This window comes from Panthera uncia (genome assembly GCF_023721935.1).
Source record: "Panthera uncia isolate 11264 chromosome A1 unlocalized genomic scaffold, Puncia_PCG_1.0 HiC_scaffold_17, whole genome shotgun sequence".
Lineage (NCBI taxonomy): Eukaryota > Metazoa > Chordata > Mammalia > Carnivora > Felidae > Panthera > Panthera uncia.
In genome coordinates this window covers 27966669-27990654 of record NW_026057577.1, presented here as the reverse complement: position 1 = coordinate 27990654, position 23986 = coordinate 27966669, and the positions used below count along the sequence as shown (strand labels likewise).

The 23986-nt window shown below is 39.4% G+C and overlaps 1 protein-coding gene across 6 annotated transcripts in view; it reads right to left on the bottom strand.

The window, feature by feature from the left end:
- Positions 1-13798: 13798 nt before the first annotated feature.
- The window catches only part of CA1H5orf24 (chromosome A1 C5orf24 homolog), a 14501-nt gene continuing 4313 nt past the window's right edge, over positions 13799-23986 (bottom strand). Inside the window, exons 1-4 of one of the 6 annotated variants that reach the window (XR_007461700.1) lie at positions 23662-23958; positions 16088-18326; positions 14924-14975; positions 13799-14815 (exon numbers count right to left, since the gene is read on the bottom strand). Coding sequence is in view for 4 of the 6 variants with exons in the window: in XM_049649215.1 (XP_049505172.1) it covers positions 17757-18323 (567 nt within the window). In the remaining 2 variants the exon portion in view is untranslated. Of the gene's footprint in view, positions 18327-23661; positions 23959-23986 lie in introns of those variants that run through there. The other 5 variants (XM_049649218.1, XR_007461699.1, XM_049649217.1 and 2 more) reach the window with 5 other exon arrangements.

The following is a 23986-nucleotide window of genomic DNA, read 5'->3' as shown; positions in this document are numbered from 1 at the left end:
GCGCCATCTCGAGGTCGGGCGGCCAGCCTGTGGCTTGTGGTTCGGGGCCTGTGCGGTGGGACCTGCGGCTGTTCAAGAGCCGGACACGTCGGGTCTCTTCGAACTTTCCTGATCCCCAAGCCCTAGACCGGGTTCCAACAGAAGCCTGCGGCCCTCTCGGTACGCGCGCGAGCCGATCTGGCCGCCAGCAGCACACAATACGCCCGAGTAGCTCTGCATTCCCTAAAAAGGCCCAGAAGCCTCCTCCTTTCAATGCCCCGAATCTCCTGCTTTACCCCTGCTACCCTACCTACAGTTGCCAGGTAAAATACAGGATGCCCAGTTAAATCTGAATTTCACAGAAACAACGAATGGTTTTTTACTTCCTATTCTCAAATGTAACTGGGTCCTGTAATTTTATTTGCTACATCTGGTAACCCTAACCTTATGTCCTGCGAACTCTGGGGCAGCGGGAAGATTTTGTTTCGGGTTTGGTTTTAACTAACCCACCTGCAGGGCAATCTTCCCCCTCCCTAATCTACCCCCCAAGACTGAATCCTAGAACACGTTGGGCCACCTCTAGCCTACAGCCAGAGAGGTCCAGAAGGAAGAAGGCCTTGTTGGGGACGAGAAGTGTGCAATAAAGGAACAGGGTTCCGCATTCCAGAGCTAGGCAGGGGCAGGAGGATCAGGGGAGCTAAGAGACAATACCCAGAGGAGATGGAAAGAATGGCTCTCCTTGTCAGCAATTAGGAGCTAGAGCCTCCTAAAATCAATAAAGCAAGCTTTGAGCGGACAGCAGTGCTGCATCAGTGTAGAGTGCAGCTTTGAAACTTATGTTAAGAGGTTGAAAACAGAAATAGATTTCAAAGATCTTAACGTGAAACCAGTGGTAGATGAGGCAACGCTGAGAGAAACCTAGGCTTTTTAAGCCTTATGGTGAATCCCAACCCCAACATCTGTAACACTGTGTGGGCCATCAGCAAGTTACCTTACTTTTCTTAAAGTTTAGCTTCCTCCTGGGCTCATTTGGTTGAGTGTCCGACTTCGGCTCAGGTCATGATCTCTCCGTTGGTGACTTCAAACCCTACAATGGGCTCTGTGCTGACAGTGCAGAGCCTGCTTGGGATTCTGTCTCCCTCTCCGTCTGCCCCTCCCCTGCTCATTCTCATTTCTCTCTCTCTCTCTCTCTCTCTCTCTCTCAAAATAAAAAAATATTTGGAGGAAAAAAAAATTCAGTTTCTTCATCTGTAAAACAGGATGAAATCATATAGGATTATGTAGATTAAATGAGATGTAAAGTGATGAGCATAGTGACTGGTGCACAGTAACCACATCAGACTGGTAGCCATTATTATTTGGATCATACAGTTCTAGTGTAATAACTATCGTCCCCTTGTTCCCTTCAAAGATTGTTAAACTAGAAAGATGCATCATCAATCTGACCGAATGATTATTCTTACTTTCTAAATAGGCCACCAGGGTTTTGCTGTAGTAAGTTCTCAAGTGCCTGTGGGTCCAGGAGGATCTGAGACAATGGACAACGTGGAGGAAAGAGCCAGCAGTTCTAAAGCTGATCACTATAGTCATCATTTGGCTAAACTACCTCCTTTGCCTTGTATGTAATAGCAAACCTTTCTGGGGGGTTTGTTTGTTTGTGTTTGTTTTTTAAGTAAGCTCTAGGCCCAATATGGGGCTTAAACTCACCACCCAGAGATCCAAGAGTCACATGCTGTACCGACTGAGCCAGCCAGGCACCCCAAACCTTTCCTTCTTTAGATTATCCTCTCCCATAGCCTTCATACCTAATTTGAAGGTGCATAAAAGTCAACAGGACAGAGGATTAATAATAAAAAGAGTGATTTGATTTGTCTTGACGCCCCATAGTGGATGTCCTGTGTTTACTACTCCCTTTTTATTATGTCCTCTCCCTTCCTGTGTTTGTGCTTTGGCTGTTTGTTTGGACAGGTACACTTGCAGATGAACTGTTGTCTTCCATTAAATACTTTATGTACACTCTAATGACAACACAGTAAATACTGTCAACAGGATAGAAGGCACATTTGGCTGTCTCACCACCAGGTGGCACTTGCACTTATTGTCAGCAAGAAAATTGCATTCACATTGGTCTTGAAAGCTCGATTTTACTTCCATTTCTGAGGAGAGACGAGTTGACATCATCCTCTTCCTCTGGCTGAAAGGAACACCATTCGGCCTGGGATTGTTCATTCGTATGAATGATAATTTGATAATAACTGAAATTGTTAATGCATAACTACACACCTGCATGCCTGGTGTTTAGTTTGTCCCTCCTGATAGGTTTGCCTAATTTTTTTTTAATCTGATGAGTCATAAGAGCACCTCTCTCTCTCTCTCCGCCCCCCCATGAACAAACAAGTGTTGACTTTATTATTTTTTTTAAGTTTATTTATTGATTTTGAGAGAGAGAGTGGGAGAGAGGCAGAGAGAGAGAGAGGGAGAGAAAAAATCCCAAGCAGGCACTGCGCTGTCAGCACAGAGCCTAGCTTGGGGCTTGAAACCACAAACTGTGAGATCATGACCTGAACTGAAACCAAGAGTTGGACACTCAACCAAATGAGCCACCCAGGCCCCCCTGTTTACCTGTAGCAAAGTTGTTTTCCAAAGACTGCCACAATAATATCCCTCATCTCACATCCTGTCCTACAAAGTAATTTTGCCATTGCCCCATCAATAGGTAGAATCAAATTCCCCTTCTCTTGAATCTGGGCTGGGCCCCTGATTCACATATAACGAACAGAATAGAATAGTATATGAAGTGATCCTGTATAACTTTTTTTTTAATGTTTATTTATTTTTGTCAACGTTTTTTTTTTTTTTTTTTTTGGGTGGGAGAGAGACAGAGCATGAACGGGGGAGGGGCAGAGAGAGAGGGAGACACAGAATCGGAAACAGGCTCCAGGCTCCGAGCCATCAGCCCAGAGCATGATGCGGGGCTCGAACTCACAGACCGCGAGATCGTGACCTGGCTGAAGTCGGACGCTTAACCGACTGCGCCACCCAGGCGCCCCTATTTTTGAAAGAGAGACAGAGATTGAGCAGGTGGGGCAGAGAGAGAGGGAGACACAGAATCCGAAACAGGCTCCAGGATCTGAGCTGTCAGCGCAGAGCCCGACACGGGTCTTGAAATCATGAACCATGAGATCATGACCTGAGCTGAAACTGCACTCTTAACTGACTGAGCCACCCAGGTGCCCCTTTTCAGACTATTTCTACTTAACAGTGTATTGAAGGTTTTAGCCAGGTAAGCAATAAAAAAAAATTAAAAGTGAATAGTTTGGAAGAAAAGAACAACTGTCTTTTTTCACAAATGATATGATCTTTCTTGCAGAAAATCCTATGGAAGCTACCCAAAAAACTGCCAGAACTAATAACTGAGTTTAGGAAGGTTGCAAGATACAAGATCAATAGACAAAAATGTATTTGTATATACAAGCAACAAACAATACTAAGTGAAATAAAGAAAGCAATACCATTCACAATATCATCAAAAACAATAAAATGGCTAGGAATGAATTCAACAAAAGAACTGCAAGTTCTATATATTGAAAATTATAAAACAGTGCTGAGAGAAATCAAGGAAGACCTAAATACATGTAAAAATATACCATGTTATGTATTAAAATATTGCTATGGTGCCACATCTCTCCAAATTGATCTATAGATACAATACAATCCATAACAAAATCACAGGAATTTAACATTGACAGACTTACCCTAAAGTCTGTATGGAAACACAAAAGCCAAAATAGCCAAACCAATTTTGAGGAAGAAAAACAAAGTAGGGGCACTTGGCTAGCTCAGAGGGTAGAACATGTAACTTTTTTTTTTTAATTTTTCAACATTTATTTTTTTTTGAGAGACTGAGAGAGACAGAGCATGAGCAGGGGAGGGGCATAAAGGGAGACAGAGAATCCGAAGCAGGCTCCAGGCTCCGAGCTCTCAGCATAGAGCTCGACATGGGGCTCAAACTCACAAACCGCAAGATCATTGACCTGAGCCGAAGTTGGATGCTCAACCGAGCCACCTAGGCGCCCCAAACATGAAACTCTCAGGGTCATAAGTCCAATCTCCATGTTGGGCACAGAGGTTAGTTTAAAAAAGAAGGGGAAGGGGAAGAAGGAGGAAGAGAAAGAGGAGAAGAAGAAAGAGAAGGAGGAGGGGGAGGAGGAGGAGGAGGAGGAAAGGAAGAAGAAGAAGAAGAAGAAGAAGAAGAAGAAGAAGAAGAAGAAAAGAAGGAGAAGAAGAAGAAGAAGAAGAAGAAGAAGAAGAAGAAGAAGAAAAAGAAAGAAAGAAAGAAAGAAAGAAAGAAAGAAAGAAAGAAACAAGAGGAAATTCTATTTCAATTAACAGACATAAACAGCTAAAGAAATTTTTTACAATCATGGGACAATTAGGACAATATTAACACTGGATACTGGATGATATTTAGGAATTATTTCTTTAAAATTTTTTTTAAGTTTATTTACTTATTTTGAGAGAGAGACAGCACAAGTGGGGGAGGGACATAAAGAGAGAGAGAGAGAGAGAGAGAGAGAGAGAGAAACCCAAGTAGGGCCCATACTATCAGCTTAGAGCCCGATGTGGGGCTCGAATTCACCAAACGTTAATAAGATCATGACCTGAGCTGAAACAGAGTCGGACACTCAACCAACTGAGCCACACAGGTGCCCCAGGAATTATTTCTTTTAAAAATGTAATAATGGTATCATGTTTATGTGTTTTAGAAGGTCTTTAGATAAACATATTGAAATATTTTAGGAGGACATGATGTGATTTGGAGAATTTGCTTCAAATTCATTGGGGAGAGGCAGAGAGTTGGTGAAGATATAGATAAAAAATGTCTTTCTTAATTACTAAAATTTGATGATGGTCATATTGAGTGTCTTTATATTCTTTTTACTAAAGTGTGTATATTTCCAAAATAAACATTTTTACACAAAAATTTTAAAAAGGACTTTTTTTGGTTTGTTTTTGTGATAGTCCTACAGCTGTTTACCCCAAAACACCATAATCAGTTTCAGTCATCAGCCATTCTGTACCTGGCTTAGTAAGGATGCATTACTTTTTTTAAGTTTATTTATTTATTTTGAGAGAGAGCATGTATGCATGCAAGCAGAGGAGGGGCAGAGAGAGAGAATCCCAAGCAGGTTATGCATCAACAGTATACAGCCTGACGTGGGGCTTGATCTCCTGACTGCACGATCATGATCTGAGCCAAAATCAAGAGTCAGACACTTAACCAACTGAATCACACCCAGTCTCCCAGGAAGCATAACATTTTATAGTTTCTGTTTATGTTATAGAGGAAACACAACAGCCATGTAAATAGCTCCCATCATGACATAAAAGCCAACATTAAGCCAACATCATGATTTATGAATGATCTCTTGCCTGATACTCCTGAGTTTATAAAGAATAAGCATCATAACCAATTTATTTATTTTTTTTAAAGTTATCTCTACCCCCAACGTGGGGCTTGAACCCATGACTCAGATCCAGTCACATACTCCCAACAACCGAGTTAGCCAGGAACCCCAACCCCCATGTTTTCTTTTTGGTGAAAGTCATCCCAAACCTAGCCTAAAGCTTAGGACTAGGCAGATGGGTTGTAGTTTCACTTGTTCTGAACCCAAGTGAATTAGGTATCATGAGAGATAAAGCATGTTAACATATTAGTGCAGAACGAATAAAAATTGGCATCCCATACTTTAAGTTCTACTTATGAAGGCATGTTTTCTTTTTTTATTATTTTTTTATTAAGTATAATTTATTGTCAAGTTGGTTTCCATACAACACCCAGTGCTCATCCCAACAGGTGCCCTCCTCAAAGCCCATCACCCACTTTCCCCTCTCCCTCACCCCCCATCAACCTCCGTTTGTTCTCGGTATTTAAGTATTTAAGAGTCTCTTACGGTTTGCCTTCCTCCTCCTCTTTTTTTTCCCCCTTTCCCTCCCCCATGATCTTCTGTTAAGTTTCTCAGGATCTACATATGAGTGCAAATATATGGTATCTGCCTTTCTCTGTAAGGCATATGTTTTCTACTGTTGGTTCCTTGAGGGTAGGGACTTGTGTCCTGCTCGGTGTGTGAGCTGCCACACTGCAGAGTAGATGCTCAGTAGTTACTAAGATCTATTGAATATATTAGGCCAGTTGAAAGTCTGAGAAAATTACTAATAAAAAATGTTTTTACTTAAACTATCAAACTCTCTACGTTCAAGAGTACTTGATAAGAAATAACAAGTATTGGTGAAGATGTGGAGAAAAGGGAACCTCTGTGCACTGTTGGTGAGAATGTAAATTGGTACTGCCACTATGGAAAACAGTACAGGAGTTCCCCCCAAAATTAAAATGAGAACCACTATGTGATCCAACAATTCTACTTCTGGGTATCATCAAAATCAAATGATAACACTAACACAGAAAGATATCTGCATCCCCATGTTCACGGCAGCATTGTTTACAATAGCCAAAACATGGAAGTAACCCAAGTGTACTTGAATGGATGAACAGATAAAGACAATGTGGCACATGCAAGGGCACATGCATGCGCGCGCGCACCCCCCCCACACACACACAGAGGAATATTATTCAGTCATGAAAAAGGAAATTCTGCCATTTGTGACAAAGTGGATGGACCTTGAGGGCATTATGCTAAGTAAAATAAGTCAGACAGAAGAAGACAAATACTGTATGATTTCACTTATACATGGAATCTAAAACAAAAAACAAAAACAAGCCCACAGGTACAGAGATTAGATTGTTAATTGCCAGAGGCAGGCAAGAGGTGGGCAAAATGGGTGAAAAGAACCAGTTACAAAAGAAATAAATCATGGTGATGTAATGTACAACATGAGGACTATAGTTAATACTATATTATATATTTGAAACTTGCTAAAAGAGATCTTAAAAGTTCTCAGCACAAGAAAAATCGTGCAACTATGTATGGTGATGGATGTGTAGAGATCATAATGCTGTATGTCAGTTATACCTCAATTGAAAAAAAAAAGCAAGGGGCTCCTGGGTAGCTCAGTTGGTTAAGCATCAGACTTTGGCTCAGGTCATGATCTCATAATCTCTGAGTTCTAGCCCGGCATTGGGTGAGCCCCGCTTCTCTCTCTGTCCCTCTCTACCCCTTGTGGGATTCTCTGTCTCTCCCTCTCTTTCTGCCCCTCACTCACTTGTGCCCTCCCCCCACCCAAAAAAAAAGGTAATAATTTTTTTAAAAGTAGCTCCTTTTTGCCTCACACCCTCCATCACCTATAAAAACAATATTTACCTTCACCTATAAAGGGGTGGGCTATTCTAGAATAAACAACCTTTTCATATAGGCAGGGGCCATCTTAACTGGTCATACTTGGCTTGGATATATCCCATCTAACCACCTCCCCCACCATGCACACACTCCCATGTTCCCTAGCCTAGTTAATAGTGTCACCCTCATTATCTTTTTTTTTTTTTTAAGATTTTAGTTTTAAGTAATCGCTACATGCAATGTGGGCTCAAAATTACAACCCCAAGATCAAGAGTTGCACGTTCCACCAACTGATCCAGCCAGGCATCCCAACCCCAACCCCAACTCATAATCTTTGATACTCAATACTGACACCAAATTTTATTAACTCTGTGTCTCAGACCATAATCTGTCCTCTCTCTCTTCCCCACTGCCCAGTCCTAATCTTAGTATCTCACCCAAATGAGACTTTACCACTGGGCCTGCCTCTAATCTTGTCTCTTCCAAGCCAACCTAAACTACAAATGTTAAGTCATTCTCTTACTTAAAACCTTCTAAGGGCTCACCATTGTCCTCAAAATAGAAACGCTAATTAAAATGATTTTCTGTGCCCTTCTGTAATTGTGTCCGTTTCTTCTCCCCTCCTCAAACCTGTTCACCACCACCACTCATCACACAATTGTTGTTGAAGAATATCATGCTTTCCAGGCTTTTGTGTGTTTTGTTCTGTCTCCAATACTCTCCCCTCTTCCACACATCAATCCCTCTCATCTTTCAGGGATCAACTTAAATATCATTTCATGGGGTGCCTGGGTGATTCAGTCAGTTAAGTGCCCAACTTCAGCTCAGGTCATGATCTCACAGTTCGTGAGTTCAAGCCATGTATTGGGATCTGTGCTGATAGCTCAGAGCCCGGAGCCTTCTTTGGGCTCTGTGTCTCTCCCTCTCTCTGCCCTCCCCTACTTGCTCTCTCTCTCTCAAAAATAAAACCATTTAAAAAATATCTTTTCATTTTGGGTACTCCTACAGCACCACTCAATTTACTCCAGAAATAGCATTAATCATATTGCAATTGTCTGTTTACTTGTCTGAAATTTTCATTAGACTACAAACCACTTGTCTAGGGCACTCAGAATAGTGTTAGACCCAAAGACAGCACTCAAATCTTTAATGAATTAGTAACAATTGTTCAAAAAGGAGGGGGGGGGCACATAGTAATGATTTAAATTATCTTCAAAAACAGCTTGGTTTCATGTAATCTGTAGGATTTTGCTTCTTCGTTCTACTCCAATTTTAAGCCCACAACCCTTTTCTATAGAGATGTGGTAGATACTGTTACTAAAATCCATCTGCTTCCATACCTGGACATGTCTGCCAAGTAGGAACATTTCCCAGTGCCTCTTGCAACCACAGGCAGTCAGGTGACCAACATTTAGTCCAAGAACTGTGAGAAATTATACAACTTATTAAAAGGGCCTGATCTGTTTACGAATGGATTTTAATTGTAAATTCAAATTCTTTATATAGCAGCACTGTCAACAATAGCTAAATTACGGAAAGAGCCTCAATGTCCATCAACTGATGAATGGATAAAGAAGTTATGGTTTATATATACAATGGAATACTACTTGGCAATGAGAAAGAATGAAATATGCCCTTTTGTAGCAACGTGGATGGAACTGGACAGTGTTATTCTAAGTGAAATAAGTCATACAGAGAAAGACAGATACCATATACTTTCACTCTTATGTGGATCCTGAGAAACTTAACAGAAGCCCATGGGGGAGTGGAAGGCGGAAAAAAAAGTTAGAGAGAGGGAAGGAGGCAAACCATAAGAGACTCTTAAAAACTGAGAATAAACTGAAGGTTGATGGGGGGTGGGAGGGAGGGTAAGTGGGTGATGGGCACTGAGGAGGGCACCTGTTGGGATGAGCACTGGGTGTTGTATGGAAACCAATTTGACAATAAATTTCATATTAAAAAATAAATAAATAAATAAATAAAATAAAATAAATAAAATAAAATAAAATAAAATAAAATAAAATAAAATAAAAGGGCCTGGACTTCCAAAGCCCGTCTCTCAGGCCAGCTACAATAAAGTGAGTAATTGTGGGGCACCTGGGTGGCTCAGTCGGTTAAGCGTCGAACTTCTGCTCAGGTCTGATCTCACCATTTTTGAGTCTGAGGCCCGCATCAGGCTCTGTGCTGGCAGCTCAGAGCCTGGAGCCTGCTTTGGATTGTCTCCCTCTCTCTCTCTATCCCTCCCTTGCTTGCACTGTCTCTGTCTCTCTCAGAAATAAACATTAAAAAAAACAACTGAGTAATCTTGGAAACCATGTTTTGAAAATGGCAAAAGTCACTTGGAGACCAGGTCTTTGTTGTTTTTTGTTTTTTGTTTTTTTTCCAACGTTTATTTATTTTTGGGACAGAGAGAGACAGAGCATGAACGGGGGCGGGACAGAGAGAGAGGGAGACACAGAATCGGAAACAGGCTCCAGGCTCCGAGCCATCAGCCCAGAGCCTGACGCGGGGCTCAAACTCACGGACCGCGAGATCGTGACCTGGCCGAAGTCGGACGCTTAACCGACTGCGCCACCCAGGCGCCCCTCCAGGTCTTTGAAAGACTGCACAAAACATTTATGTGGTGAGAAATACACTACCTTTGTTAGACCCACTGCATTTGCGGGTCTCTATTAATAACAAACTATCATTACTGCAAGGGTGCCTGGCTGGCTCAGTTGGAAGAGCAGGACAATCTTGATCTCAGGGTCATGATTCGGAGCCCCATGAGGAGTACAGAGATTACTTAAAATATTTAAAAAATTAAATCTTAAAAAACTATCATTACTCTAAGTCTTGATACACAGGGTACGGATAGGCAGATAAAATGGGAAATCTGAGATACTCAGACATACTACATTAACTTAATAAAAAAAGTAAAGATTAAAATTTCCAGTATCAGAACAGCATTTTTATAGGGGTGCCTAGGTGGCTCAGTTGGCTAAAGTGTCAGAATCTTGGCTGGGTCAGAATCTCATGGTTCGTGGGATTGAGCCCTGCGTGGGGCTCTGAGGTGACAGTGCAGGGCCTGCTTGGGATTCTCTCTTCCTCTGCCCCTCTGCACTTGTGTGAATGCTCTCCCAAAAACAAACATTAAAATTTTTTTAAAAACCCAGCATTTTTATGAAACAAGAGTCATATAAGTATAGAAATTAGGAATTTTCTTTTTTTCCCCCAAAGGATAACTTACTTCTTTATGAAAGAGTGAGCGAGCATGCACAAGCAGGGGAGAGGGGCAGTGGGAGACGCAGAATCTCAAGCTGAGCATGGAGCCCTATGTGGGGGTCAATCCTGGGATCGTGACCTGAGCTGAAATCCAGAGTCGGATGCCCAACCGACAGAGCCACAAAGGCACACTGAAAGTAGGTATTTTCAAAACAAAAAAATATTTTCCTTGAGGAGAAGGATTGATATATCGTTACCTGAGGCAATTTAACAATACTAGTAAGTAAAATTAATACAAAAATGAGCAGTAAAAAGAACTTGTATCTATTGAGACAGGTCACATGGAGCTACAAGGCAGCAACTGGGATGACTGCTACCCTACATACTTTATTTTTTTTTAAGTAGGCTCCACACCCAACGTGGGGCTTGAACTCAACAACCCAGAGAGTAAGAGTCTATGCATGCTACTCAGTTGCATAACTGAGGCAACCAGGTGCCCCTACATGCAACTTCTTATCCCAAGAAAAGCTAGACCAAGGATAAAGGGATGGATGCTTGACAATGTATCACAAGCCAATTTCTTAGTCACAAACCAGTTCCAGTCAGCCCAGAGAAAATAGGCAAATGTAGTCAAAAACATGCCAAGCTCATATGGAAATAAACACCTAACAAAAAGGACTAAAGATTTTAAGAGTAGTGAAAAAACAAATTACAGAGAAAAAAAAAAAAAAAGCCTCACTTTTTCTGTCACTCTCCTTGCTAAGAAGCTACTTCACAGCCTCTAGGTTCTCACAAGAGAATGGCTACTGGCATGCAGACAAAATGTATAGTTTTTCCAGAGTGACATTTATCTTAGTGCCAGTACAAAAATACCTACTACTAAAAGCAGAACCCCATTAAAATTTTTTTCCAATGGTGAGGGCACCTGGGTGGCTCAGTCACTTAAGTGTTCGACTTCTGCTCGGGTCATGATCTCACAGATTGTGGGTTCGAGCTCCGCATCAGAGTCTGTGCTGACAGCTCAGAGCCTGGAGCCTGCTTTGGATTCTGTGTCTCCCTCTCTGCCCCTCCTCCCTCCTCCCCTGCCTGGACTCTGTCTCAAAAATAAACATTAAAAAAAATTAAAAAAATTTTTTTTCCAATGGTGAGTAGAAGGTAGTGGTTAAGAGCCGCAACCTTGCATGGGTTGATGCTCTCTACCACTTACTCGGTGTACAATTCTGGGTAAATTATTTAACTTCCATAGGATTCAAGTTTGTTTTTTTTTTAATTTGCTTTTAAATTTTTTTTAAAAAAATCTTTATTTATTTTGAAAAAGAGACAGAGTGTGAGCAGGGGAGGAGCAGAAAGAGAGGGAGACACAGACCCGAAGCAGGCTCCGGGTCCGGAGCGGTCAGCACAGAGCCCAACGTGGGGCTCGAACTCACAAAGTGCGAGATCATGACCTGAACCGAAGTCAGACGCTCAACCAACTGCGCCACCCAGGCGCCCGTTTTTCTTTTTAAACCAGTGAAAGGGGTATTCCAATTCCTTTGACATCATTCAATAAAACTGCAGTGATTTAATGAGAGCAGGTAAAGTGTTTATTATTTATGCCAAGTACTATAATAAAGCCATTATTGTTGTACCCTATTATATTTTTACTCCAATGGGGTTTTGTGTTTTGATTTTTAGAAAACATTTATGGTTGGCATTAATTTTGAAGCAACTATCCTTTAAGGGTGACATTTATCACCAAAAAGGCTATGGTATAGTGTATTCTGTTTGCCAACGGCTTACCTCTGGCATTTGTGAGTCACTTTACCTGTGCTACTTACTCTAAACACTCTTACAGAAATCAGGCATGAAAATCCACATGTACTTCACAAGATACCAGTGATGCACATTTTGAAACAGGACAGAGTGATGATGAAACCTTCATAAACCGAGAACAACGAAATCTGGGTGCTAAGAATGGAAAATGTATAGTGGCAGCAGACCTCCTTTCATTCTACTAGGACATTCTTAGCAGAACTGTAATATTTTACAATTGTTCCAAAATTGATGCTTCTATGTTGTTATACAACTATCAAATGCCAATTGATTTCTATTTTCCTAAAGGTTATTTGCGATTCTCACACACCACTGGCAACTAATGGGATCAAATCCACAAGTGTGTTAATAATAGTCAAGGTATAAATTCTGGGGGGTAAATGGAGACTTCCTTCTCTTCAATCTACAAATCTTAGTTGGCTGGCTTTTTCAACTGAAAAGGACACTGATTTGCTTTCTGACAACTGACAGAAAATGAGAATTTTGACAAGTATAGTTACAATGAACAAATGAGTTTTTACTGTAAAACTCTCATAAGGATCTACAGAAAACATGGTAAAGACACAGTGAATAATAACTAAGTAATCCTTTGAGCCATTGAAATGATCCAGTACGATGGTGTAGATCTCTTCCTAGATTAGGACCAGTACACCTAATCACCAGCACACTCTCATGTAGATGTGAGTGCTTCAACAATGTGAGGAAAAGCACACACCCAAAAATGCTTTAAAGTATGATTTGAAGAATATCTAATACAATTCAAAAGCACAAAACAGCCATCATTTGCTCAGGTTTTGAAATTCAACTTCAAATTTCATCTGTTGTTTCCTATTCCAATTTATCCTTCTAAATGAAGGGTCAGCAAATTTTCCTGTAAAGGAATAATCAGAAATATTTTAGGCTTTGTTGGCCTTATGTCATAACTACTCAGCTCCGCCACTCTATTACAAAAGCAGACTTAGACAATCTGTAAACAAACAATGGCTATTCCAGTAAAACTTTATTTACAAGAACAGGCAGTAGGCCTTAGTTTGCCAACTTGTGTTCTAGATGATCTGCAGGCTTTGAAGAAACTAAAAAAGGTAATTATATGTTCAAAAAATCAGGGGAAAGTGTTTTCCTTTTATATCTCCAATATTTACAAAATATGCACATGCTGTTCTCCCTAAGGTTAACATTAAAACAACAATAGATTAGCCTTGTTTAATACATGAAATTTTTTAAACTAAAAAGATCAACAAAAATGTAAATATAAGCCTTTGGTATAACTATTAGCCTGCTGTATCTTAACAATGGGAAGAAAAAGCAAAGAATATTGAGATCCATTTAGAAATCAGGATTTTAAATTACAAAAATATAAATACTTCTATTTTGAGAAAAACAAAAGCACAGAGGTAACATTTCAGAAAGCACACCTAAGAAAATACAAGATCACAGCCATGATAAAGGTGTATGATTTATCATTCTTTTACTTGATAAATACTGTGCTAATAAAGCAGTAAACGTAGTTGGTTTTAAAGTAATGACTTTATTAATAAATATACATCCATATGATGATGTAGATACGAATCATGAACACTACTCCATTCCCATACACATAATTGCACACGAGTAGCTCAAGTTCATGGACATAAAAACATACACAGTATCTATTCAGACTTTTTACAGCAGAGGACAACGTGCTTATATCAGTTAATTGGTAATTATTTTTCTGTAATTATATGTGGAAAAAGGAAACTGTGAAACTTAAAGAATCAAAGTGGTCTGATTACTATAAATCACACACTTGATTTACTATAGCATTAAATTTTCCCAAAATTAAATACAATGTATGTGAGAGCACAGATTTATCTATTTGGGGGGAGGAGGAGGGAAAAGCAAAGGAAAGATTTAGATACATCCTAGAGTTCAGAGCATATAGTTAAGCTATAATAAAAACAAAAATAAAATAGCATCAAAATATTTTATGTCCAAGGAAAAAAATGTTTTGAACTGTTGTGAATGTTTATATTATAAAGGGACCATAAAATTTTACTGCATATAGAGACAATGACTGACAGAGCAGCAGTTATTGTCAACATCCCCTGAATTCTTCTTTTAAAGCTTCTTAGAATAGAAAGTTGTTTTTTTTTTTTTTCTTTAGCTCATACACTGGTTTTTCTTACACTGGCTGGATCACCTTTAACCTAATAAATGGATCCAGATAACTGTTTTTTCCTCCTTAACTCAAAGAAACTCTATTACTTCAAGAAACTATTACATGTAAATTCACACAAACATCAGTTTGGAATGAATATTACTTTTATTACTTTAACAGAGATTTCCTTAAAAAGTAAATAAAAAATATCAAGAATATTTTAGTCTAAATGAACACTGATTTAAAAAATGTCCCCAAATATTAAAAACTAATCAGATGCTTATTTTCTTCCAATACATTGTGCCAGTATTTTTAAAATATCCAGTGCAAAACTCCAAAGATAGTATCAAAATCATCCCATACTAAAGATCGGTTATGCAAGGTTTATCTGTGAAAAAAATGAAAACTTCATCTGTATTAGCTGCTTATTTGTTAATATGATAATAAATAAGGCATGTTAAAATATTTTTCAAAGAAAAAAGGAAAGCAAACTTACTTGAATAGCAGATCATTTTCTGATCAACAGTTTTAATACAGAATAGTGAAACCTATTTTGTGAAGAAGAGAATTATACAATATAAAATTAGCAATTTACCTTTCAAGAAACAATCACACAGTTGGAAGAAAAGGCCAGTTTTCCCCAACTGATTATATTAAAGTATAGGCAATTGTTAACATGCTATTTCAGTGTTTATCATGACGAGACAGTGTTACAAAAGATGCACGATGTAGTCTTTATAGAGAAGTAAAAATATTGTGTATTTTAAGACTTCATTCATGTTATCACTCTATGTCCATTCTCTTCAGCATGGTACCAATAAAGTGTTCACAAGGAGAAAAGGAAGTGGAATCAGGAGATGCTCACCACCATACAGCTCTAATACTCCAGGTAAACGGTTACCTGAACAGAAAATCCAGCATTCTAAACAATGTTAACCATTCACAACTGTAGCCATTCGCTTCTTTTTTTCCTGGGACATAACTCCTGATATTAATAAACACTGTTATGAACAGAATTCCTTTAGTTGTTTTCACCATTTCATTAACATGTATACAAAATTCATTATACAATAATACACCTGCTTTATCTTCTGACACACAGCACAGCACCACTGAGTAGATGTGCTGGAGAATGGGGCAAAAGGCAGGGGAATCAACGAAGCAAAGGGCATAGAGAAAGGGAAGGGTATGTACAACAAATCAGGGATAAAAATAAACTGAAAGGGAAATGTCAAATGGACATAGTATAAAACAACATGTAACCAAATCCTTGATAGTGATATATAGGTAGAACATTTAAACAACTGTTTTCAGGAACTCAAAAGAGGATTTCTAAGCAGCCAACTGCTGAACATCATCTTGAGAAAGAGCTAAATGACAGATACATATCAAAAAGTGGATAGATGAACACAGGAATAAAGATGTAAGCATTTGTGTGTGTCAGAAGGTATACTGTTCTGAGTAAATTATTAAAAAGTTTTCTATTTTAAGCTTCTGTAAGGAGAAACTCTTGTAGCAATTTAGCTGCCAGAATGTTAGAACTGATTATATAGTCATCCACTATTGTTCTCTAGGGTTTGTGCAAAGCTAAAATTGATGAGGTCACTGTCTTAGATGCCAGTGCACACAAAGTCCCCACATACAATGCAACACCTCTTACTGTAAAGAGCAGCATAAGTCCAGCTCATTGTGTCAGGCATCACTGGAACACCTGAAGGCTTGCTGCTTTTTTCCTGATAAAAAAGGTATGAAACATGACATCCATTTGCAATCAGAGTTTGCATTAACTGAGAGCAAGCCCAAACAACACAAGATGTGCCCTTTTAAAATTGTCATTATTTTAAAAGTTTTTGGGTCCTGCAAATCTACATTATAATCTCAAAGGCATTTAAAATCACAAATACATACATTGTAACTTTAAAGTTCATTGGAGTTTTTTTTCCAAATCTGAAGTTTATAATAGTTTATTTTATTTAGAACAAACTCAGAATAAATAAAATGTATATTAACAAAGAACGTTACTTTCAGCAAGGGGAGAGATTTTCTTCTATCCCTACCATACACACCTACCCAGTATTTTTTTTCTTTTCTTTTTCTAAAGCAAACATTGTTGGAAAAAATTTTCTTTTGGATGAAGTGGTCTTACCGAAGCCACTGTTAGATTTTTAATTAAACTAACCAACATATTTTTACACGTTTCATGCATAGATGGATTCCGACAGATTTCTTAATATTTGGGTTCTGACAGTCAGAAAACTGCATTTTGTTTTTACCAGTTTTAGACTCTACCTTCAATTTGTGTCCTTTGGTAGATAGAAACCTGAAACCACAGTAAGTGCTAATGCAATGGGACAATTTCTTGGTAAAAAAAAAAAAAAAAAAACTACAAAACATTTTGAATAAATGAACAACATTAATAAATGTTTTAAGTATAATGCTTTAAAACTAAATATAATGAAAGGCAAAATGTAGTGACTACGGCTACATGCACACCTTAAGAATGATTCTTTCTCTATTATATTAAATATGCTATTCTTAGAATGCATTATATTTCACCAGAAATGTAATGTGCAGTTTTTATTAAAAAGTTTAATTTTTCAGTAAATATGAGTTGTTTGTAGTGTTTGGTATATATACTCTTAGGCAATTAAAAAATACACAACATATCACTGCTGGAAGGCAAACACTAAAGAATTCTTTTAGGAATAATGGTTAAATCAATCAATACCATGTAAATCAATAAAACAAAATAAATAAGTTTCTGCTGTTTAAACCTAGAACATTAAAGATTTTTAACATCTGAAGTCTGTGTAAATGCCAAAGCATACAAATTATCTGTGTCCTGTCTCATGAAAAGAAATGTTACAAAAACTCACAGCCATTACCTCAAGTAATCCTGAATCATTAGTTTGCTTTGTTCCATCAGTTAAAAATACCTTAGATATTATTTTTAATATATTGTAGGCTTACTTCACGAACTAATATGAAAAATTGTTTCAGTTGTTTAGCACATAAAACATCGATGCAGAATGGCCTAAAAGTAGTAATGACGTATGAGACACAACCATAACAGTAACTCTAAAGGAAAAGCAAAAATGACAGTTAGGTATTACACTTGAACCTATATACAAACACAACGCCACTGCTCATGCCCTGAGGGCATCTGTGAGCAACTGGCAGTTTCTGAGCAAAAGCAGGAAAACAAATCAAATGGGAAGACAAATTTGGAAAGCCCAGGCTACAAAATCATGTATGTCAAAATAAAACCAAGAAGCTTTGGGATTATTCACAACCTTCCTTCTAAACCTGGCCCTCCTTTCCTCCTTCATTCACTCATTGGGTGGCTTGACTTCACTGCTAGTTTCCTCTACCCCATGAACTGCTCTGCCGTGCATCATAGGGTAAGGAAAAGCTGCTGTGCCACAGCCATAACCAAGATCGGCAAGACGGGATAGAGCTTTAATGCTACCTGGAGGTCTCCCTGGGCTGACTTTGTATCCTGCAGCTTTAGTTGTACCCAAAGGTCTGCCTGGACTTGTCTTAAATCCAGCTGCTTTGGTGGTTCCCAGGGGTCTGCCTGTGCTGGTACGGTATCCTGCGGATTTGGTGGTTCCTGAAGGTCGGCCACGTTTACCGGATCGGTTGAGATTTTTCTTTTTCTTTAGTTCATCCTTTATCTCTAGACTTCTGCCACTTGTAGTCTGCAAGTGTGTTTCATTTAATGGGTCTTGCCTCTGACAAGCCATTGGCTTGTGGCTGACTGTGTGGCTATATTTGCTTTGCTGGGAGGAATATATGTCAAACTGATCGGCAGCTCTCATGGCATCTTCACTGAGGCAGGAAGGCTTGCCAGGCCCACAGAAAGCCGGATTACTGCTGGCAACAGGATGCATCATTTTCTAGCAAAAATAAAAGACAAATATGCATAAATACACATATATAAATATATACCTGTATGACAGCATTCAGTGGTATTGAAAATAGTCTGTCTTCCAAGAGCTATGCAGGCTCCCTAAAATTAGGCTGACAGGCAGGACTCCAGACCACTTATAAACAAACACACATCAGCAGATTCAAAGATAAACTTGTTTTCCTCAATTTAATCAAGGGTATGGAGATATGTCATATAAGGTAACTGAACTCTAATACTCAACTCAAATATAATACATTAGTAGCCATATGTTTCTCTGGTTAGGAAATGGAAAAATGGCAAGCAAAGAATATATGTGTTATACTTTATTGGCTTTTTGCTTCTAGATTATGAAACCCTAAAAGGATAACAACAAACACAAGAACTTTTATTAACATGATTCTTCTTCTCATTTGCCTAACATTTTTAGAATGTCTCTTATTGGCCTTTTATTTCTCACATATACACTTCTGATCTGGCTACAATTTCCACAAGACACTTCCTCATTGTAATTTATTACTGATATATAATCCTGAGTGTGTGCTACACTTTACAAAACACAGAAATGTGTCAAGCAAAGAAAAGAATCTCTCGAGGTACTGACTCCCTTTAAACTAATCTATCCTCCCACCCCCCAAAAAAACCAACCAACCAAAAAAACTAATCTATCCAAACAGGAGGCAGTACCAATATAAAAGGTGAATAAAGATTTCCATTAGCTAAACTCAGTCAACATTTATATAACTGAGACTTATACTACAAAAATATGGGTAACAATCATAATAAAATACTTCCTATTTTGAAGGTATGGTTATCAAGACCAAAAGTTCAAAGTGTAAACACTGCTTTCTCTCTGATCATAAATATGCATGGATCTTCTTCCCTTACAAGAGCCCTGTGACTAATTAACAGTCTAATCTCTGTTTTGTCTTGAGGACATCCCTGTGATTTTTTTCTTTATAAAGGATAGATTATAACCACCACTGTAACAAACCAGTCCTTAACAGCCATATCATTTAGACACACAGAAAATGAGTTTATAGAGACTAAAGTATTATATTTCAATAAGGTAAGAAAATAAACCTGTGGGTTCCATTCAGATTTAGAAAAAGAATCACAGGTGTATAGTAAGGTCTAGCCCCCAAGTTGTTAGATGTTAGCCTATACCATACATGTAAAAGTGGACCAAAACTTCAGTTATGAAGGCACAAAGAAATGGGAATCAAGTCACAGAAGTGAATTCTGTTAAATCACAAAATATCTGCTGAAAATCAACAGATAACAGAGCTACTGGGCAGCTGGCTTAAAGCCTTAACTAGAAAGGAAGAGTATCTACAGTGACAAGCTAGTTGTTTATGACAGAAGCCTTACGGACTTGAGATCATAAGTCAAGATTGAGTTAAACACAAATATTAGAAGAAACAATTCTTCACTCAATCCCAAGGATATAATCAAAAAGAGGTTATTAATTATCACCTCACCAGCTCAAATTCTAAGTTCAGGTCAGAAATAAAGGGAGATCATCAAGATGTGTTCCAAATGTAGTAATATTAGGTGAAAGTTAACAGTTTTTGAACATTTTCTAGGTGGTAGGTGGTAAGTTTGGCACTTGGCACATCATCTGATTTAATCCTCACCACAACTCTGAGGAACACACTATTATTAGTTCTATTTTACAGAAAATGAGGAATTTTTAGCTACTTGCCAAGGTCACACATTAGGAAATGGTAAAGTCAAACAGGAATTCAGATAATCTGACATGAGAACCAACAATTTCAGCATAATAGACAACTATATCCAGGTATCTCAGTAACAGCACTGTCATTTGGGTCAGATAATTCTTGCGGGGGAGGAGGAGGGTGTCGTGTGTATTTTAAGATACTTATTAGCAGCATCCCTGGTCTCTGCCCACTAGATGTCAGTAACTATACCCTCTTCTTCCTAACAATTTGACAATCCTAAGTTTCTCCATACCGTGCCAATATTCTCTGGGGGGGCAAAACCCACCCCCTACCATGAGCATCACCCAGCTATATTAAAATGAAAACAGAAGACCCATTTTAAAATATTCCTGTTTAAGTTCTTATTCACCTCTTTAGCTTATACCTCTGCAAAAATCCACAAAATCTTTCTGTTAAGAACACTGCCAAAGTCAAACATTTGTTTTCCAAATTGAAAAAAAGTTAATGCTGGCAGATGTGAAGGGACTAACCACATTCCTTTCCCCTTCAAGTTATAAACTAATTGAGAAATATAAACAGGAATTAGATAGGAATCGAAGTACTAGTTTACTGCCAATAAAGTTGGACTAGAGACCACAGGCAAATACAAAGAGAAACACAGACCTCTCAGCAGAAGATTTTAAGAGAAAAAGTGGCCCCCTTTTCAAATTTATTATCCAGAAATCACCCTGCTGGAAAGAAAGCCCTAGTAAAAAGAGGTAGAAAGGTATAAGTTCTCTTACACAAGTAGCACTGCCAGTAAAGGAAGAAAATGTTTTCTTTCCTACAGTCTATTTCAATGCTTTACAGTTCATACCTTTTAAGTTCCTAATCATTAATTTACCAAAACCTTTCCTCTGGATCTTACTTCCCTTAACTTTACCTTTTCTTAATGTATCAGAACAGTCGCTATATATTAACATTCAGGATACAGAGTCTCAGTTTACATTACATTAGGCTTTCAACGGCAAGATGCTACCATATATCTTCTACTCAAATATCAATCAACATGGAAGCAAAATACACTATTTAAAAAGTAGACCTGTAGGGGCTCCTGGGTGGCTCAGTCAGTTGAGCATCCGACTTTGGCTCAGGTCATGATCTCACGATCCGTGGGTTCCAGCCCAGAGTCAGGCTCTGTGCTGACAGCTCAGAGCCTGAAGCCTATTTCACGTTTTGTGTCTTCCTCTCTCTCAGCCCCTCGCACACTCCCACAGTCAGTCTCTCTCTCTCTGTCTCTCAAAGTAAACATTAGAAAAAATTTTTTTAAACAATGTGGTCGTCTGGATGGCTCAGTCCATGAAGCATCTGACTCTTGACTTAGGCTCGGGTCGTGATCTCACAGTCTGTGGGATCCAGCCTTACACCGGACTCCACACTGTCAGTGTGCCAGCCTGCTTGGGATTCTCTCTGCCCTGACCGTGCGTGCACACTCTCTCTCAAAATAAGTAAATAAAGTTAAAAAAATAAAGCATCCTTCTCCAATTCCTTTAATCTTCTCGGGGAATTTAGGCATTTGGTTTGTATTATGTTAATTTACTTCTGACACAGCTCACATTTATTAAGAGCCAACTCAATGCAAAACACTATTCTAAGTGCTAGGACACAAACAGGAGTGAAGCTGTTTATCCCAATGGAAAGACAATGAGACACTGACTTAAGGAACATTTCTTTTTTTTTTTTTTTCATGTTTATTTATTTTTAAGAGAGAGAGAGAGAGAGAGAGAGAGAGAGAGAGAGAGAGGTGTGTGCGCGCAAGCAGGGGAGGGGCAAAGAGAGAGGGAGACACAAAATCTGAAGCAGGCTCCAAGCTCTGAGCTGTCAGCACAGAGCTGGATAGGGGGCCCAAACTCACCAACCTCAGATACCATGACCTGAGCCAAAGTCGGACGCTTAACTAACTGAGCCACCCAGGCTCCCCTTAAAGAACATTTCTAAAGGCAAGTCTTCTATATGTTCTGTATTTGCTATTCCTGCTACTGTCAAGAAATCAGTACAGTATTCTGCTTACTCAATAACTGATTAGGAAGTTGGACAAGAAATTTACTATGACAGTTACTGATGTAAATAGTTAAAAAGGAAAGAGTTAAAATCAATCCTTTCTACTTTTGATTTCAGCCTTTTAAGATGGGAATCAACAGCATTAGATCTTTGTGTGCATAATCATCTACACACATACACACAAAGAACATACATGTTTTTATGCAGTATTTACATATACAGGCGTTAATTAATCCTACACTTAATAATGTCTCCTACTTTGACTTCAGGACTTGTCACCATATTGTTCTTTCTTGTAAGGTTCTTCCAATACTATAGTACAGAGTTCAATGGAAGTATGCAGGGCATATTTCTTAAAAAAGCCAGAATGAATACATTTCTAGAAAGTTCAATACAAAGTTTGGACTGAACGAAAGCCAAGAATAACAGAATGGAATGTGTAGACTATCAAAGGTTAACTGCCTTTTAAAATGGTTCACTGAATATATGGGAGTCAACTAAGAGCTTCTATATATTTTAATTGTACCTAAATTAGAATTTTTAAAGCACACACTAAAACTTGCTATCTTTAAGTTGTTTTATCATGTTTAAACCCGAAAGTCCTTGGGTGAGCAGTTCTTTATGAAAGAATTCCTTTCCCTTCTCTTGAATGTGGCAGTCATTACTGCCAACATAAAGAACTCTAACTATTTTTAGTAGCTTCACAAAGCTTTACTGAAGCTTTCTAAACATGGAGAAAAATCTTCCTTTCAAGAAATCCAAGTTCTGCTCTCTTCCAAAGATCAAACATCACATAATTCTCAGAGATCTCTTTCACGTCATTTGGGTTGTAACAATTATATAGAATCATATATGTTTTTATAATTATAAATTGAAGTCCATTTGTGACCCGCGTCACTCAGAATGTCTATTCAGCTAAAACCAAAACAAATGCCAAAGCCATGCATCCTGTCCCACCACGGAAAGTTTTGTTACTAGGACAGATCATAAATAACAGCATTCTTTGTCTTCTTTCTACTCCCTTAGTTGTGCCCCACGGCGCAGTTTCCCCGGTGTCAGAATCCTTATCTGACTTGGAAGTGTTTACAAATGTATTAGCAGTTATGCTCAAAAGCGATTATTAATGCATTAGCAAGAACAACTTTGCAAGACACATGTCCACACTAGAGAAAGAGTCCTGAACCCTCCAATAATCAAAATTCATAGCCCGCTCTCCGTGCACTTGGGAGTTCCGCAAGCTGAAGTCCACAGGCCACTGCATCTAGATGTCTCCATCTCGAAGCCGGCCGACTTCAATTTAAAGGGGCTCAGGAAGGACCGCTAATTCCGACCTCTCAAAGAAAAGAAAAGGTGACCCCTCCCCCCTGCCGCAGGAGGCATTTCCCCCAATAATGGCTCCACGCCGAGGGACGAACAGACTACGTCCGGGGCCCCTCCTCTCGCTTCGGGCTAGGCCAGAGCCCCTCCTCAGACGTGGGTTGGAGACCTCTTCGCACCAGCTGGCGAGGCCCCTGTTCTGGCCGCCTCCTTACCGTCTACACGAGCTCCCGCCGCCCAGACTCTGCTCCGAGCCAGACTGACAAACCCCGCGCGCCCACCTACCTCAGTCGCTGGTAGCCCGGCCCCTCAGCGCGCCCAAGGGTTGCCCATCAGCTGGGAACCTCACGCCCGCGCCGCTCCCTTCCTAGCCCGCCGCCTCTGCACTACGCGAAAAGCCCAAGTGAGAGGGGCAGGCAGCTAGGGCGGTGGCGGCGAAGTGGACGCTGACTTCCAGCTCCCGCCGCAGCCACCACTCTGGATCCTACCCCAAACGCAGGAGGAAGAGGCCGCCACAGCCCAGTACTGCGAAGGGAGGCGTGCGCGAGCTCGCAAGAACCGCGCACGCACACGCACACGCACACGCACACGCACACGCACACGCACACGC